The 14913-nt window shown below is 32.8% G+C and overlaps 4 protein-coding genes across 18 annotated transcripts in view; 2 read left to right on the top strand and 2 right to left on the bottom strand.

The window, feature by feature from the left end:
- The window catches only part of taok3a (TAO kinase 3a), a 134992-nt gene extending 132276 nt beyond the window's left edge, over positions 1-2716 (top strand). For all 11 annotated transcript variants that reach the window (XM_073951993.1, XM_068221408.2, XM_001922630.9 and 8 more), the window contains one exon: positions 1986-2716. In XM_073951993.1, coding sequence (XP_073808094.1) covers positions 1986-2147 — 162 coding nt within the window. In that variant the 3' untranslated portion in view covers positions 2148-2716. The remainder of the gene's footprint in view (positions 1-1985) is intronic.
- srrm4 (serine/arginine repetitive matrix 4) overlaps positions 1-14913 on the bottom strand; it is a 763243-nt gene that overhangs the window by 446995 nt on the left and 301335 nt on the right. The gene's annotated exons all lie outside the window — the stretch shown is intronic.
- On the bottom strand, positions 5644-12509 carry pebp1 (phosphatidylethanolamine binding protein 1). The gene is made up of 4 exons (NM_213323.2): positions 12328-12509; positions 10863-10972; positions 10169-10269; positions 5644-7210 (listed from the first exon to the last, which is right to left on the bottom strand). Exons 1-4 carry the CDS (start codon positions 12460-12462, stop codon positions 6993-6995), a joined length of 564 nt encoding a protein of 187 aa, NP_998488.1. The 5' UTR covers positions 12463-12509; the 3' UTR covers positions 5644-6992.
- Positions 13211-14913, top strand: part of txnrd2.2 (thioredoxin reductase 2, tandem duplicate 2) — a 47240-nt gene continuing 45537 nt past the window's right edge. Inside the window, 2 exon segments of one of the 2 annotated variants that reach the window (NM_001353394.1) lie at positions 13211-13544; positions 14812-14877. In NM_001353394.1, the coding sequence (NP_001340323.1) occupies positions 13463-13544; positions 14812-14877 (148 nt within the window). In that variant the 5' untranslated portion in view covers positions 13211-13462. 2 annotated transcript variants of the gene reach the window in all.

The following is a 14913-nucleotide window of genomic DNA, read 5'->3' as shown; positions in this document are numbered from 1 at the left end:
AAAATCTTGAGATTAAAGTCATCATAATGTGAGATTTTACATTTTAAAAATAAAGCGTTAAGAATAGACTCATTGCATTTTAGGAATAAAGTAGTTATTTAACAAAAAAAGTCTTGTTCAATTTCGGAAAAAAAAATGTTGAAATAAAGTTATTAATTGTTATCTTTATTTATTGTAATTGTGAGAAAATTGTTGAAATAAAAGAAATAAACTCATTGAATTTCAAGAATAAAGTTATTTAAAAGTAATATTTTGAAATAAAATGAGAATAAACTAATAACATTTCAAGAAAAAAGTTATTTAAAAACAATATTGGTTAATTTTGAGAAAAGTGTTGAAACTAAACATTGAGAATAAACTCGTATTTAAATTTCAAGAATAAAGTCGTATTTAAAAGTAAATCATTTTAAATTTCGAGAAAAACATTCAAATAAAATCTTGAGAATAAAAGCATTCAATTTTTTAAGAATTAAGTCGTTAGTTAAAAAAAGCTTTCAATTTAGGGAAAAATGTTTAAATAAAATTAGAATAAACTAATTTATTTTCAAAAAGTTATTTTAAAGAATATTAATTCATTTTGAGAAAAATTTTGAAATAAAACATTGAGAATAAACTTAAAATATGTACATATTAAATTTTGAAAAGAATTTTTCAATAAAATGTTAAGAATAAACTCAGTAAATTCAGAGAAAAAATGTTGTTATTTTGCAAGAAAACATTGAAATAAAATATCAAGAATAAACTCATTAAATGCTTTAAGAATTAAGTTGTTATTTTAGAAAAAAAGCTTTCAATTTAGAGAAAAGTGTTGAAATAAAATAAAATAAACCATTTCAATTTCAAAGTTATTTAAAAAAATATATATTTTTAGAAAAATGTTTAAATTAAACATTGAGAATAAACTAATAAAATATCAAGAATAGTTGAATAGAAAGAATAAAGTCGTATTTAAAAATAAATCTTTTATAAATTTCGAGACAAATGTTTCAATAAAATGTTGAGCATAAACTCATTACATTTTTTTAATTAAGTTGCTATTTAAAAAATATTTTCATTTAAAGAAAAATGTTTAAATACAATGAAAATAATTAAATTTAAAAATTAGTTATTTAAAAAAAATTAATTATTTTTGAGAATAATGTTGAAATAAAACATTGAGAATAAACTCAATTTTAATAGTTGTGTTTAAAAAAATATACATTTAATTATACATTGTTTAAATAAAATGTTCAGTAAATTCAGAGAAAAGGGTTGTTGTTTTGCGACAAAATCGTTGAAATAAACAGTTGTTTAAAATAAACTCATTAAATGTTATCAAATTAATAAAGTCATTATTTAAAAAAAGCTTTCAATTGAGAGAAAAATGTTGAAATAAAATGAGAATAAATAAATTACATTTCAAAAATAGTTATTTTAAAGAATATTAATTAATTTTGAGAAAATTTTTATTTAACATTAAGAAAAAAAACTTTAAAATTTCATAATTTAAGAGGAAAAAAAATATTTTGCAAGAAAAACATTGAAAAAAATGTTAGGAATAAACTCATTTAGAGGAAAAACAAAAATGAAATATTGAGAAAGCTGTTTGTTTGTTTTTTTACATTGAGACATTCTGAATAAAATATTGAGAATAAACTAGGTAAATTCAGAGGAAAAAAAGTTTTTTTTAAGAATAAACTTCCTAAATTGTGTCTAAATAAAATGTCTAAATAAAATGTTAATCATAAACTAAAAACTACAGCTGAAAAAACTAAGATTATTGTAAATCTTACAAAGAATTGATTCTACCTCCCAAAAAACTGCTTCGCTCCATATTATTTTTATTATCTACTGAATCAAATAACCAAAGTGGACAGGCCAACTATAAATTTCACATCATATAAAACTACATAAGTTTGAACAAATTCCTTCAGTTTGTTTCTGGAGCTTCAAACAAATTCAAGCACAGAACAAAACATTTGAATGTCATGTCTTGTCATCATCAGATCGAGGAGGAGCTGGCTTCTCTTCAGAAAGAGCGAACCGACCGAATCAAACATCTGCTGGACCGTCAGGAGAGAGAAATCGACGCCTTCGACATGGAGAGTCTCCGCATGGGTTTCAACAACTTGGGTGCTTTGGACTACCCTAAAGATGACTACAGATGAGACCATAACACTCCAACCATCCTCCATCTTTCATCCACAGTTTATTTTATTTGTACTTTTTGAACAAATCTGTGTTTTTTTTTTGCTACTGACAGTCCCATGGTTCCTCTGGGCTGGTGCCTCCGCAGGCCTTACACATTTCGGGCGCCCTCTTCTAGAAACGTCATGCTGGATTAAACCTCCTTTAGTTGTCTCTTTTTATATATATGATTATTGTAAACGAGACCATGAAATCCGTCACAGTGTTGATGTCAATGTTCTCTCGTGCAACGATAACACTTTCAGCGCAAGTCCGATTAAAAGAGATTTCAAGACGAAAAGCAATATGAACTGGGGGGGTTTGTATTGCACATTTTAATCCAGACGCACGTTTGTTTTCTTTTTGCTAATTCTTTTTCTCTTCGACTGGCTTTTCTCCTCTTTTAAATTTTTTTTTTTTTTTTTGCAGCCTCCTGCCTCTTGAATCTTTATTTGGTATTTATTCAACCATAAAAATAACGAAAAATACCTTTTATTAAAGTATTAAAGAAATTTGATAAATAAAACAATGTACATATTTGATAGTTGCATCTGCGACTCTTGAGATTCGTATGGATTTTTGGGGTTTTGAGGGCGGCGGGGGAAAATCTGCAGCATTCATATGAACAATATATACCGTAATTGGCACAATGTGAATTCTACATATGTGAATCCTAAACTCGTGGTACCTGCACAAAGGGCTGTTGGGGATGGGACGTGTATTTTGTGTATAGAAGGCTTTATGGAGAACTTTTACTTATTTTCCTATTACATTTTAACGGAAATCCAATTTCTTTTTTATAAATATAAATATATATATATATATAAATACAAACACACATCTATATGAATATAATAAATGTTTCACATCCCTCCTGCAGTCACTGGTGAAGTTGTCTCAATGACCGACCTCATGATTCGGGTTTCTGTTTTTTTCCGCCATTCCTTTTCCAACTGTGTATTTTCTACAAAGTCAGATTAGTGGATCGAACACTTTACTGTCGCATGCACTTTACATTCGTTTTCAGGTTAAGAGGCATGATTCCTGTCAGAGCTTTTAATTATATTTGTAAATAAAGTGCTCATCACACAAGCAAGCAATGTTTTTTTTTATATTATTGCAAAAAACAACCATGGGCATAATAAACCAAATAAAGTTGTAAATGGTGGATTTCCCAAAAGAAAACAAACAAACAAAAGAAGTATGCAAAATGAAATAGATCAAACCCTGTAGTTTTACACGATTTGTGATTATTTTGCGATAAAAATTACTGATTTTGTGAACGTGCAAACACTTTTGTGATTTATATATATATATATATATATATATATATATATATATATATATATATATATATATATATATATATATATATATATATATATATATATATATATATATATATATATGAGCAATATCACACGAGTAGCAGTGCGATATGGCTGTATGTCAGCACTGGTGGGAGGCGTGCGTTGGCACGAGGCCGCAAGCCGACTTTCTTAGTGCCCCCACCAGTGCCGATATACAGCCATATCGCACTGCTACTCGTGTGATATTGCGTTTATACAACAGTTTGATGGCATAATTGTGTATATAAAAACTAAATCAAACATGGAGAGTCTCAAAAACTCTTTTGTATGAGGAACTACTTTCTTCCAAATTCAAATCATAAGCTGACAGTTAAACAGTTGAGCGTGCATCTTTTAAACTTTAGATCTGTAGTGTCTGCTTAATGCTGGTTGTATGTGGGCGGAGTAATACACTAAGGGTAAAGAGGCTGTAGGAGTTCTGATATGGCAGAATATCGCACGGCTATCAGCCAATCAGATTTGAGAACCAGACAAAACTTTTGTATAAATAAATAAATAAATATATAAATATATATATATATATATATATATATATATATATATATATATATATATATATATATATATATATATATATATATATATATGTATGTATGTGTGTTTGTGTGTGTGTGTGTGTGTGTGTGTGTGTGTGTGTGTGTGTGTTTGTGTATATATGTACAAAAATTAAATATATATAAATATGTGATCTTATTTACCATATTAGGTAGCCTACCATGTTATATGTGCAATCTAACACTATTACAGTGACACAAATCATAAAAATAAAACTTATTTATTTTGGTCTCTTGTCAAGACAAGATCTAAAACTGATCTAAAACGGTAGAGATTAAGCCAAAGGAAGGTTGTATAACTCTTACTTTTATCTACAATCTTACTTTCTTTCAAATTTCACTACCTGGAGAATCTGACATCATGTAACTCACTCAGAACATGCGTTAGGGCTTCCCCTACCGTAAAACCTAACACCTAAAACAGGGATTGCTGTAAAACTCGTCAATAGCAGGGAAGTATTTTCTCGTGAACAGCAGGGAAAGAGTTAAGTGAAATCATTTATTAATTTGACGCACATCATAATACCGGCCATACATGTAAAACACAAATAATGTTCTTGATTTCGGTCACATCCAGTGGCCATCATCCTTGAACCAATCTCCATCATTATAAGCGCCAAATGCACAAATGGCCCAATTCGCGCCACAGATTGTCTAATCGCATCTTTGTATTGACTTCACATCTAAATCATTCACGCTTCAGCCGTGTCTGCTTACTTTACAGGCTCATGTGCGCGGCGTACACAACGTCTATAAGTACTGTAAAACAATTAATTGCAAACTTAAATCTAATTTGATTATTTGGTTTGGAATTGGTTGCTTTACATTTTTTGTGCGTTTAAATTAAACATTTTGCAAGATCTTAAAAATTTTCAACTTTTTGTTAATTTTCATTGGATTCAGCAATTGTGGAATTGTGAAAAACTGGAGGGTCTGATAGATTTATTGTAGGAAAAAAAGTAGCAATTTAAATGAGCATCTCCTCAGGATGGCCACAGGCCAAAATAACAAACTAAAGAATATTAATTCATTTTGAGAAAAATGTTGAAATAAAACATTGAGAATAAACTTAAAATATGTACATTTTAAATTTTGAAAAGAATGTTTCAAGAAAATGTTAAGAATAAACTCAGAGAATTCAGAGAAAAAATGTTGTTAAAATGTCTGTAAAGTAAATTAACTAAATAACTTGCGAATCTATAGGAAGCTTACCTTCCTCACTGAACAAAGTCAAAAGTAATGTAAATAAATAGGCAGGCCACCCCTACAAGCTCAAACTCTCAAAAAAGTTCCAAGCATACTTGGACATTTGGACAATATTAATGTTTGGTCATCGGCCGGAGTAGGGAAATCACTCCACTCCAAGCAACAGTCACAACAAAAATGAGCTCCTCGAACTCTGCCGGAAGTTTCATTTTATAGCTCTCTGTGACCAGTAGCCAATCAGAGCCTGGGCCACATTAACATGGGAGCCTATGGGATAACAAAAAACATCACAAGGCGGCAGGACAAAGGAAAAGGCACAATACAGTTCGCAACAAAAATAAATAAACTTTTGTCGTAACATTGTCTTTTATTATCCAGTTTTTTCAATGGAGTCTTTTCCATTATTGAGATACTGTATTTTATAGTGCAGCTATGATTACACAAATCTCGTTTTTTTTAACTGAAGACAGTCTAAGTGCATCAAAGCAAAGTGACAATGAATGAAAGTGTAGACTGAAGTTACTTGTTAAATTAAATTCCATTTCAACCAAAGCAAAATAAGACCTGAAATTCATTTAAAGCAAAAATCCAAACAAAAACAGTTCATTAATTGTTTTTTAAAGGGATTAGTGTTATCACGATACTGGAGTTCGGTACCAATCAATACTGAAATTTGAAAAGTCTATTTTCCAACTAAAATTTGAGTGCATTCTTAAACAGCGCAGATTTTCCATTGCATTCACATGCTCAACAGAAATGACTGTGATTGGCCATAAAGGTCATCAGTTAAGCAAACTCACCGCTGTTTACTGAGAGTGGCCACGGATACAGGGACACTGGAGTGTTTCAAAGCGCAAAGATTAGCTGGTTTTTCTATAAGCTGACATACGAGCGATCTGCTGATGAATCGTTGCTTTAAAATTCTCCAGTGTCCCTGTATTTGTGGTTACACGCAGAAACCACTGGTGAGTTCGTTGAACTGATGACCTTCAAGCCCAATCACAGTGTTTTCTGTTGAGCATGTGAACACAATGGCAAATCAGCGCTGTTTAAGATCATGCTCAATAGCGCGCAAATGTTAGCGGGAAATTTTCAAATTTCAGTATTGATTGGTGCCACATTCCAGTATCGAGACAACCCTAAAAGAGAAAGTTCACTCAAAAATGAAAATGTACACACTCTACGATGTTTCAAAATCTTCATTTCTGGCTTCTGTTGAACACAGAAGAAGATATTTTGAAGAATGCTGGAAACTGATAAACACTGACATCCATAGCAGGAAAAAACAAATACTATGGAAGTCAATGTTTTCCGACTTTCTTCAAAATAACTTCTTTTGTATTCACCAGAATAAAGAAAACAAAACTCATTTGGGAAAAAGTAAAGAATAAACGACAGAATCAGCTGTTTTGAGTGAACTATCCCTTTAAACTACTGAAACTGTATTGAGTTGAGCTCTTCAGACTAAAGCAGTATTTCCTAACCACGTTCCTGGAGGACCACCAGCTCTGCACATTTTCCTGTCTCCTTAAGCAAACACCTGATTCAGATCATCAGCTCATTAGCAGAGACTGAAAGACCTGTGATGGGTTTGATGAACAAAGGAGACATCCAAACATGCAGTGTTGGTGGTTCTCCAGGAGCGTGGTTGAGAATCACTGGACTAAAGGATAACATACATTGTAATTAACAGTCTTTATTTGCCAGCCAGCTGTTCGTAAAGTTTGGGCACATAGTTGTCCCACTCGGCCTGGAAGCAGGAGCCTGCGAGCGGAGCCCCGAGGCTGTATTTCTTGCGGAAGCTCTGGATCTTGAATTTTCCTCGGTTGTCTCCAGAGCGGTTGGTGAGGACTCGTTCAGTGCAGCTGATGTTCCCCGACTGCTCATAAACGAGCCACACGTAACGATGGAGACCTGCAGGAAACCAGATAGTTCAGATGTAACTGCTTTGTATTTGCTGATGGATCTATTTCGCCATTAGGACAATTATGATGTTATCGTCATCTTAAAGTACAGATGAAATCAAAACTAATATTGATTTTGTTAGTTTACAGTAGTTTTGCTAGTTTTGTGGTGAACTAGTCATCTGTGCATGCCGTTAAGAAAAACAAAATGTTTGCTACTTTAATCTGCCATTGAAATATGAAAATGCACTTCCTGTTTGTTTACGATAAAATTGTCAGACTACGCCTGTGTGAGGTAATGGGCATGGCTAACATACTTAACCACGCCCCTCCAACTGTCAATTTTGACAACAAACAGAAATGGTGATGTGGAGGAGTCTGATAGGTTGTAAAAAAGAGCATAGAATGACCAAGAAGCGACAATCTAGTGCATTTTGGGAAACAGTCACTAGATGGCGCGGTGGCCATTTTAGAATGAAAACTCTAATCCGCTTGTTAAGTGGTGACGTGTTTGTGACGTATGTAATACTGTTTCCAGGTCCAAGCCGCCACTCATTTGAGTGGAGAAATCATTCGTTTATGATCACGTTTTATTCCTATCACACATTAAAGTTAATTTTATATAGAATCGTAGTGTACACAACAATCTCTGGGCTTGCTGCAGAACAAATACCAAAAATTTAACATTTTATAAAAAAATAATGACTTTCTGGCCATAGGATATTAGGCATGGACCTATATGTTGAGATCAGGATTTTCGAAAGCCTTAAATCGCATTGTAAACGTTTATTATTACCATTTCATGAGTCTCCCCATTCGGTTGAATAGAGCACTTGGACCCGGAAGCCGCTTCGCGTGACGACAGACTTAACAAGCGGATAGGGCAACAGGCATATTATAAGTCTGTAAAATAAACTATTAAAAGTGCTGATGATTGTCATAGTAAGTGTTGTATTGTCGTCTTTCAGGTTGTATCTCAGCTTTAATGCACTTTTTAAAAAAATAAGTAAAAAACAAAGCAGCTGCTTGCCATCGAGACAGCAATAAGATCCAATGGACAGCCGATCGCTTTCACTCCAAAATGGCGGAATTCGGGACTGTTGCTGGGCGCTGGTGTTGCAATGGAACGTTCTATTGAGTGTCGCCTCTTGGTCATTCTAAGCTCTTTGGTTGTAATAACTCTCCCCAGACTCTTTTCCCCATCTTTCTGAAAGAAATGCCTACTTTACTACATCCAATCAGCTCGCAGTAGAAAAAAAAAACAAGCCACGCCTACTATTACCTCTTTTAATATTGCATTTCTCAAGGAATTGCTTCAGGCAATACAGAAAAAAAGAGTCAGCTTCTATATCATGCTGACTTTAAATCCTTGAAATATTGTATGTTGAAGTTTCGATTTTTAATAAAACGTATGTATTCTAACACCCACACTTGCAGACTTGACCACTTGAGAGCATTGTCTCAGGTCTGAAAAACGCCAGTGCACTTTACTGGAGCCCTATTCAAGACTAAGCATCCCCCACCCAAACATTTGTTCATCTTCTGGTATTTTAGAATAAATCCAGGAGCACTGTTGTGGGACGTGTTGTGTGAACATAATGGGTCTTTTTGTCTACGATCGGGTAAGAATTTCTTCAACATGTGCAGGAAACACATCATGTTAGTAGACATGTGGGTAACCGCAAGAGTGGCTAACAATGACAGGCCTTATATGCTACACAAAACAGCACTAATAGGATCATTAATAGAGCATATCACCTTCTACGAGGTCTTTAGACTTAAAATTTAATATAAGATTTGCAATCCTTAAAGTCTGTGTAAAATCAAAATTTGCAATGTTTCTTTTGTTAGCGCACATCGTTATACTTTAGGTGAAGTTAATCTACTGAAAAGCAGCATTTGTATTGGTCATTTTCTTTCTTTTTTTTTAGTGATCTTTTTTATTTTCTCAAAAAGGTTTTACAATTGCATCAGGTACATGTCAGAGATCACACATCTGAATACACTCACAAATATAAGCACAAATTCTGTACATCCACTTTCTCTTTCAGCAATATATGGTTTCCTTTTGTGCTCATGTACACTAATGTTACACTAATGAAAAAACAAAAATAATTAATTGTAATAAAAAACTAATAATAATTCAATTTAAAAAGGGAGGGGGACAATTAAGTAAAAATACATGAATAAATCAGTAAAATAAGATATACATACACATCAGCAACAAAACTATGTACATGTAGGGAGTGATCCGTCCGATTTTAGGTTAACAAAAAGGTTCAGGTCTATGGATCCATTTTTCCCAGAATGAAATAAATTGTTCCATTTTCTGATTTACAAATGTGGTCATTTGCTCCATTTTATAAATTTCTATTGTAATTTCTATCCACGCATTTAGGGTAGGACTTTTATGTGGCAACCTTTTTTTGTAATGCTCTTTTTGACAGCTACCAACAAAATATTCATTAGATATTTATCCATTCCTCAGGTATATGTCCAAAAAATAGAATTTTACAATCAATGGGTTGTTTTGGTCATTTTAAATCAAAATCTGACCATTTGCTTTAGTGTTTGGAGTGGCAGTCCTTCTCTGATGTCAGTTTGACAGCTTCAGCCACAATATTCACAATATGCCCCTTTAGTTTGCTATGTGGGAATGATGCCTAAAAAAAGCCCCGCCCCTACTCAATATTCTGTTTCAGTAGGAAGTACATCAACATACTAAACTAAAAGTCTCAACAACTTCTGATTCACGCCAACCTTAAAAATATAGTTTCTGTCAACTCATAGCAAAAAATAAAAAAATGTTGGCAATTCTTATTGTAATCAATCAACTGGGGAAATATTGTGATAACTTTTAGTTGTTTTTAGTTTGTTTTTATACCTTATTTTATAGCCTAAATGTGTAAACATCTCTTACAGTAGCACTGGCTAGCTTAAAATGACATGATATTATCTAATCTCTTACCAGTTCCCTTCGGGGGTCCTGCGCCAACATAGTCTGACATGACGCATCCACTGGAGACGTCATTACCTTTCACGTTGACCACAAGGAAGTGATGCCATTCCCTGAGATTAAACACAGCAATTAAAACAGATTAAGTATCCTGCCTCAAACATGTACAGATGAAGTCAGAATTATTAGCTCTCCTCTATATTTTTTCCCCCAATTTTTATTTAATAGAAAGATTTTTCAACACATTTCTAAACATTATAGTTTTAATACCTAATGTCTAATCACTGATTTATTTTATCTTTGCCCTGATGACAGCACATAATATTATACTAGATATTTTTCAAGACACTAGTATTCAGCTTAAAGTGACATTTAATGGCTAGGGTTATAGTAAGGGTAGGGTTAGGGTAAGTTAGGGTAATTAGGCAAGTCATGGATAAAAATATTGCTTAATAATATTGACCTTTAAAATGTTTTTAAAAAATTATCAATTATCCGAAATAAAACATATTAGACTTTTTCCAGGAGGTAAAACATTATAGGACATACTGTGAACATTTGCTCTGTTACACATCATTTGAAAAGGAAACAATAATTCACAGGAGGGCTAATAATTTTAACGTCAACTGTAAACTTTCTAGGGAGTCCTGAGAAAGTGTACAGTTTAGGATCTGATATGATGAATGGGACTGATCTGAAAACACACCGAAATTTGGGGTCTTTTCGGCTGGGTGCGTCTGGATCAGTCATGGCCAGCGTGTAGAGCTTACTCGGGTCACATCCTTCCCATTCAATAGATGTGGGCCGATTCTGCACCTGCAAAGTGAGTTTTACACTAAGCAAGAATACTATAATCTGAAATACTATAGATTATAATGCATAATGTTTTCCCAGAGATGGGTTGCGGCTGGAAGGGCATCCACTGCGTGAAAAACGTGCTGGATAAGTTGGCGGTTCATTCCGCTGTGGCAATCCCGGATTAATAAAGGGACTAAACTGAAAAGAAAATGAATGAATGATAATGCATAATGTAAATTTATAGATTTACAGTTAATAGATTTACAGTTAGCAGATCATTGGGATTTGCAGTCAAGCCTGAAATTATTTATACATACTCCTGGGGTGTAAATCATTTTGGGCTCAACTGTATATATTTTGATAATTGATAATGGCAATTTGATGCATTTGTACAGATAATTATGGAGACTGAACAAGAATATGGCCGAGAAAATTGTGGAATAATTTCAGGCTCACTATATATTTTGATAATTAATAATGCCGTTTTGCTGCATTGGTACAGATAATTATTGAGTATGAACAAGAATATGGTCAAAAAAGTGTATAATTAGATTAACTTCGATTTTATTTGATTAATTTTTATTGCACTTTAAGTAATGATCTGAAAAGTTAATTTAAATGTGGTCTTTCAATTACTGTGTGGTAAAAAAACTGTGTGCAAACAATTAGTTAATACAAACCAAATGTGGTTTATTATGTTCCACTTCAGTTGTTACATATGCATTTGTAATTATAAAACTTCATATATTCAATTGTTTATAATGCACCATAATTTGTAAGATTTTTAACTGAATCCCTGCATCATATATATACTGTAATCATGCAGAAAATAAACATGTAACTGTTGCATTTATATATCTACGTATATATATATAACATTATTATAATTATTTCCATATAAATAAATACATTTAACTTTATAAACACCTTTAAAATACATATTAGCTTGTAATTATTATTCAGTCAACTTCCAGAACTCTTTGCCCCATTTTATTATTTTTTTTATTATTATTATTGCTATGAAGGTCTCTGTTCTAATTCAGGCTTTGACCCATTAATTAGCATCTCTCTAATTTTGCATGAGGTAATGCAAAGTCAGGTCACGTGATCGTGGAATTTCTGGACAGATGCAACTTTTGCTGCATGCGACCGTTGTCCCCATTATATAACTACACACTGGCTGCATTCGTTTCAACGACCTTTAGTAAATTCAAATGCAACAAGAGCACATTTATACATTTAAATGATCAAAAATTTGTTAAAACAGTCGACCAGTTTTATTCCAAACATCAGCAAATCCTTTGTGAAGCATAGGCATCGCTAACGGGACGCCCTGGCCTATTTTCTACATGCGCGTTTTATGTTTCTCTGACCTGCGTGGGTGTGCACACTTTTCCCAGCGAGTCAATCTCCACAGAGTCATATTTGACAGTGAGAGGCTTTGCTGGCGGTTCCTCCACCTCTGTAAGCGCTAGAGAACCTGTCCATTCATTGATATCCACAGGCATGGTGACTCACGGCTGTTGTGCAAGAAGGGTTAAGAGATATAAACGCCGCTGTGCTGCAGATAAAGAAGAGCTTCTGTCTCCCCCTACAGTTTTGTTATGGTTTTTCACCGAACTCTGTAGCCGGTGGCACAGCCAATCATCTTGTAGCGACTGACCGTGCTCTTGATTTGGATTGGTCAAATGTCAACATTCTTTGCCCGCCTCTCATTTTGAGTGTTCGAATCATTTTCTGGAATCGGTTCTTTTGAACATTTTTGTGAACTTTTTTTGTACTTCACAGAGCAATTCAATACAATTTTATTTATATTGCACTTTAAAACAACAAAGTTGACCAAAATGGGAACGATAAAGGGTAAGTACTGTTACTTACATGTAGCAACGTTATATATAAAAGGGAAACAAAAGTGCAAAAACACAGAAGAATCAGAAGTTCATTAAGAATTTAAAGAAATTCCATGAAAAGCATGCACATATGTTTTGCAGTATTGATGGTTATTTGTTTGATAATATCTTACATTTAGAATAGTGATTTTTGAAGTATATATTTGGTTCTCTAATAACTATATATTTTACATATAACCTTTTGAATCATTATATTATTTCCATTTTTTTTTTGTTTTTCTTTTATCGATTGCGTTCATCGTGGGTAAAATAGTCTGCGTAATGATTAAAGTTTATTCAAACCGATTAAACACGATTGGTGTTGATACAGTCGTGTTGTATATTGTTTCATTTGAGTCATTTAAAAGATCCGATTCAAATGAAAAAGAATCTGACGCCGCTTACGTCGTACAGTCAGCTGAGGAGAACAAAATTAACACTTTATAAAGGGCTTTTTATTCTGTACTCGTTATTGTAGACGGCAAACATGCTAACCTATCTGTTAAGCTAGGTCATAGCAGATACGACGTTGTAAAATTTGTAACGGATGGTGAAACGTTCAGCCAGGCTTCTTTTGGGGCACCTATAACTCTGACAGGGGTCTTATCTTGTCGACAGTATGGCTGCCTTCAGTAGAGGCAGGCAGAGGGTGAAAACTCTCTGCTGTTTCAGGACTTTAATACTTTCAAGAAACTTTACAGGTAATACTTGTTAAATAACAAGAGATATTGTGGCAGTTACTTCGCCATATTATTTTTCTTAAGATGTCCGTACTCCTAATTTATTCCGAGAGACACACTACAGACAACTACTGTTTTGTTCTGCACCTGTCAAATTATATATCGTTGGTCTTTTTGGCTTTTCCTTACGCGTGTGTACCTCATGTGTACTTTGTCGCTCTCTATTTGTCCTTAAATTTTAGTTACAATTCATATTTAAAGAGACTGTATTGTTTATTAAAAACAAAACATTCCTGTAAACCTCCATTTCAACAGCACTTCCATAAGCCAGACTTTGTATTATTATCTAACGTTACATTCAGAAGGGTTTTAAAAGAGAAATCTGTTCATAATCTATTACATTTTGGCTATTCACTGTATTTTATGGAGTTATAACTCAACATACTATAATAAAAAATGATCTTGAGGAAATTGATGATTTTTTTTTTTTACCTAATGTCAAATTTTAATTTTTGTTCAAACGTTCTGTGTCAAACTTTATTTGTGTGTTAAAATTTCACTTACACATATTTTAAAAGTCTGTTTTGATAAAAACAGCATTTTAAAGTAAACCTTCACCTGAGCAGCCAAACTTTACAGTTTTATTATCTAATGTTACATTCTGAAGGTTTTTAAAAGAGGAAAACATTCATAATCACATTTTCTTCTGGCTGTTAGCAGTATTTTATGGAGTGAAAACTTAACATACCATAATAAATTTAAAAAAATTATCTTGAGGAAATTGAAAAAAGTAATATAAAGTTAATTGAAAACTTAATATTATGTTAAATTTGACTTTTTGGTCATTTTGGCTTTTCCTAAAGCGCTTTCCCCAACTGTTCTTTGTCACACTTAATTTGTGTGTTTAAATTTCAGTTACAACATATTTTAAAATGCTGTTTAATAAAAAGCTTTACAGTTTATTATTATCTAACATTACATTCTGAAGGGTTTTAAAAGAGGAATATATTCATAATCTATTACTTTCTGGGTGATAACATACCACAAATGGACTTTTGTGAAAATTGAAAAAAGAAACAAGTTTTTTTTTTTTTACTTTTGTGTTAGATTTTGTGTTAGAAATGTATTCATTTAGCACATAATTAAATATGCCTTATCTGCATGTTTAAAGTAGACTACTCTTTATTCCTCTGTGCAGGAAAATAGTAGCTAAACTATTAGCTAAAAAGCTAATTATTATGAACAGATTAATCTAAAAGTTTTAATATATTCATCCTGATCCCAGCAGGTAAATTTGATTATGATTTGGTGGTTATTGGTGGAGGCTCTGGAGGGTTGGCATGTTCAAAAGAAGGTACGAGTTTCCAATTGCTTCTCTTTTAAATTTACT

The sequence above is a fragment of the Danio rerio genome, chromosome 5 (assembly GCF_049306965.1).
Source record: "Danio rerio strain Tuebingen ecotype United States chromosome 5, GRCz12tu, whole genome shotgun sequence".
NCBI classification, from domain to species: domain Eukaryota; kingdom Metazoa; phylum Chordata; class Actinopteri; order Cypriniformes; family Danionidae; genus Danio; species Danio rerio.
Note: the sequence above shows the minus strand (reverse complement) of the source record. Positions and strands in the feature narration are given on the sequence as shown.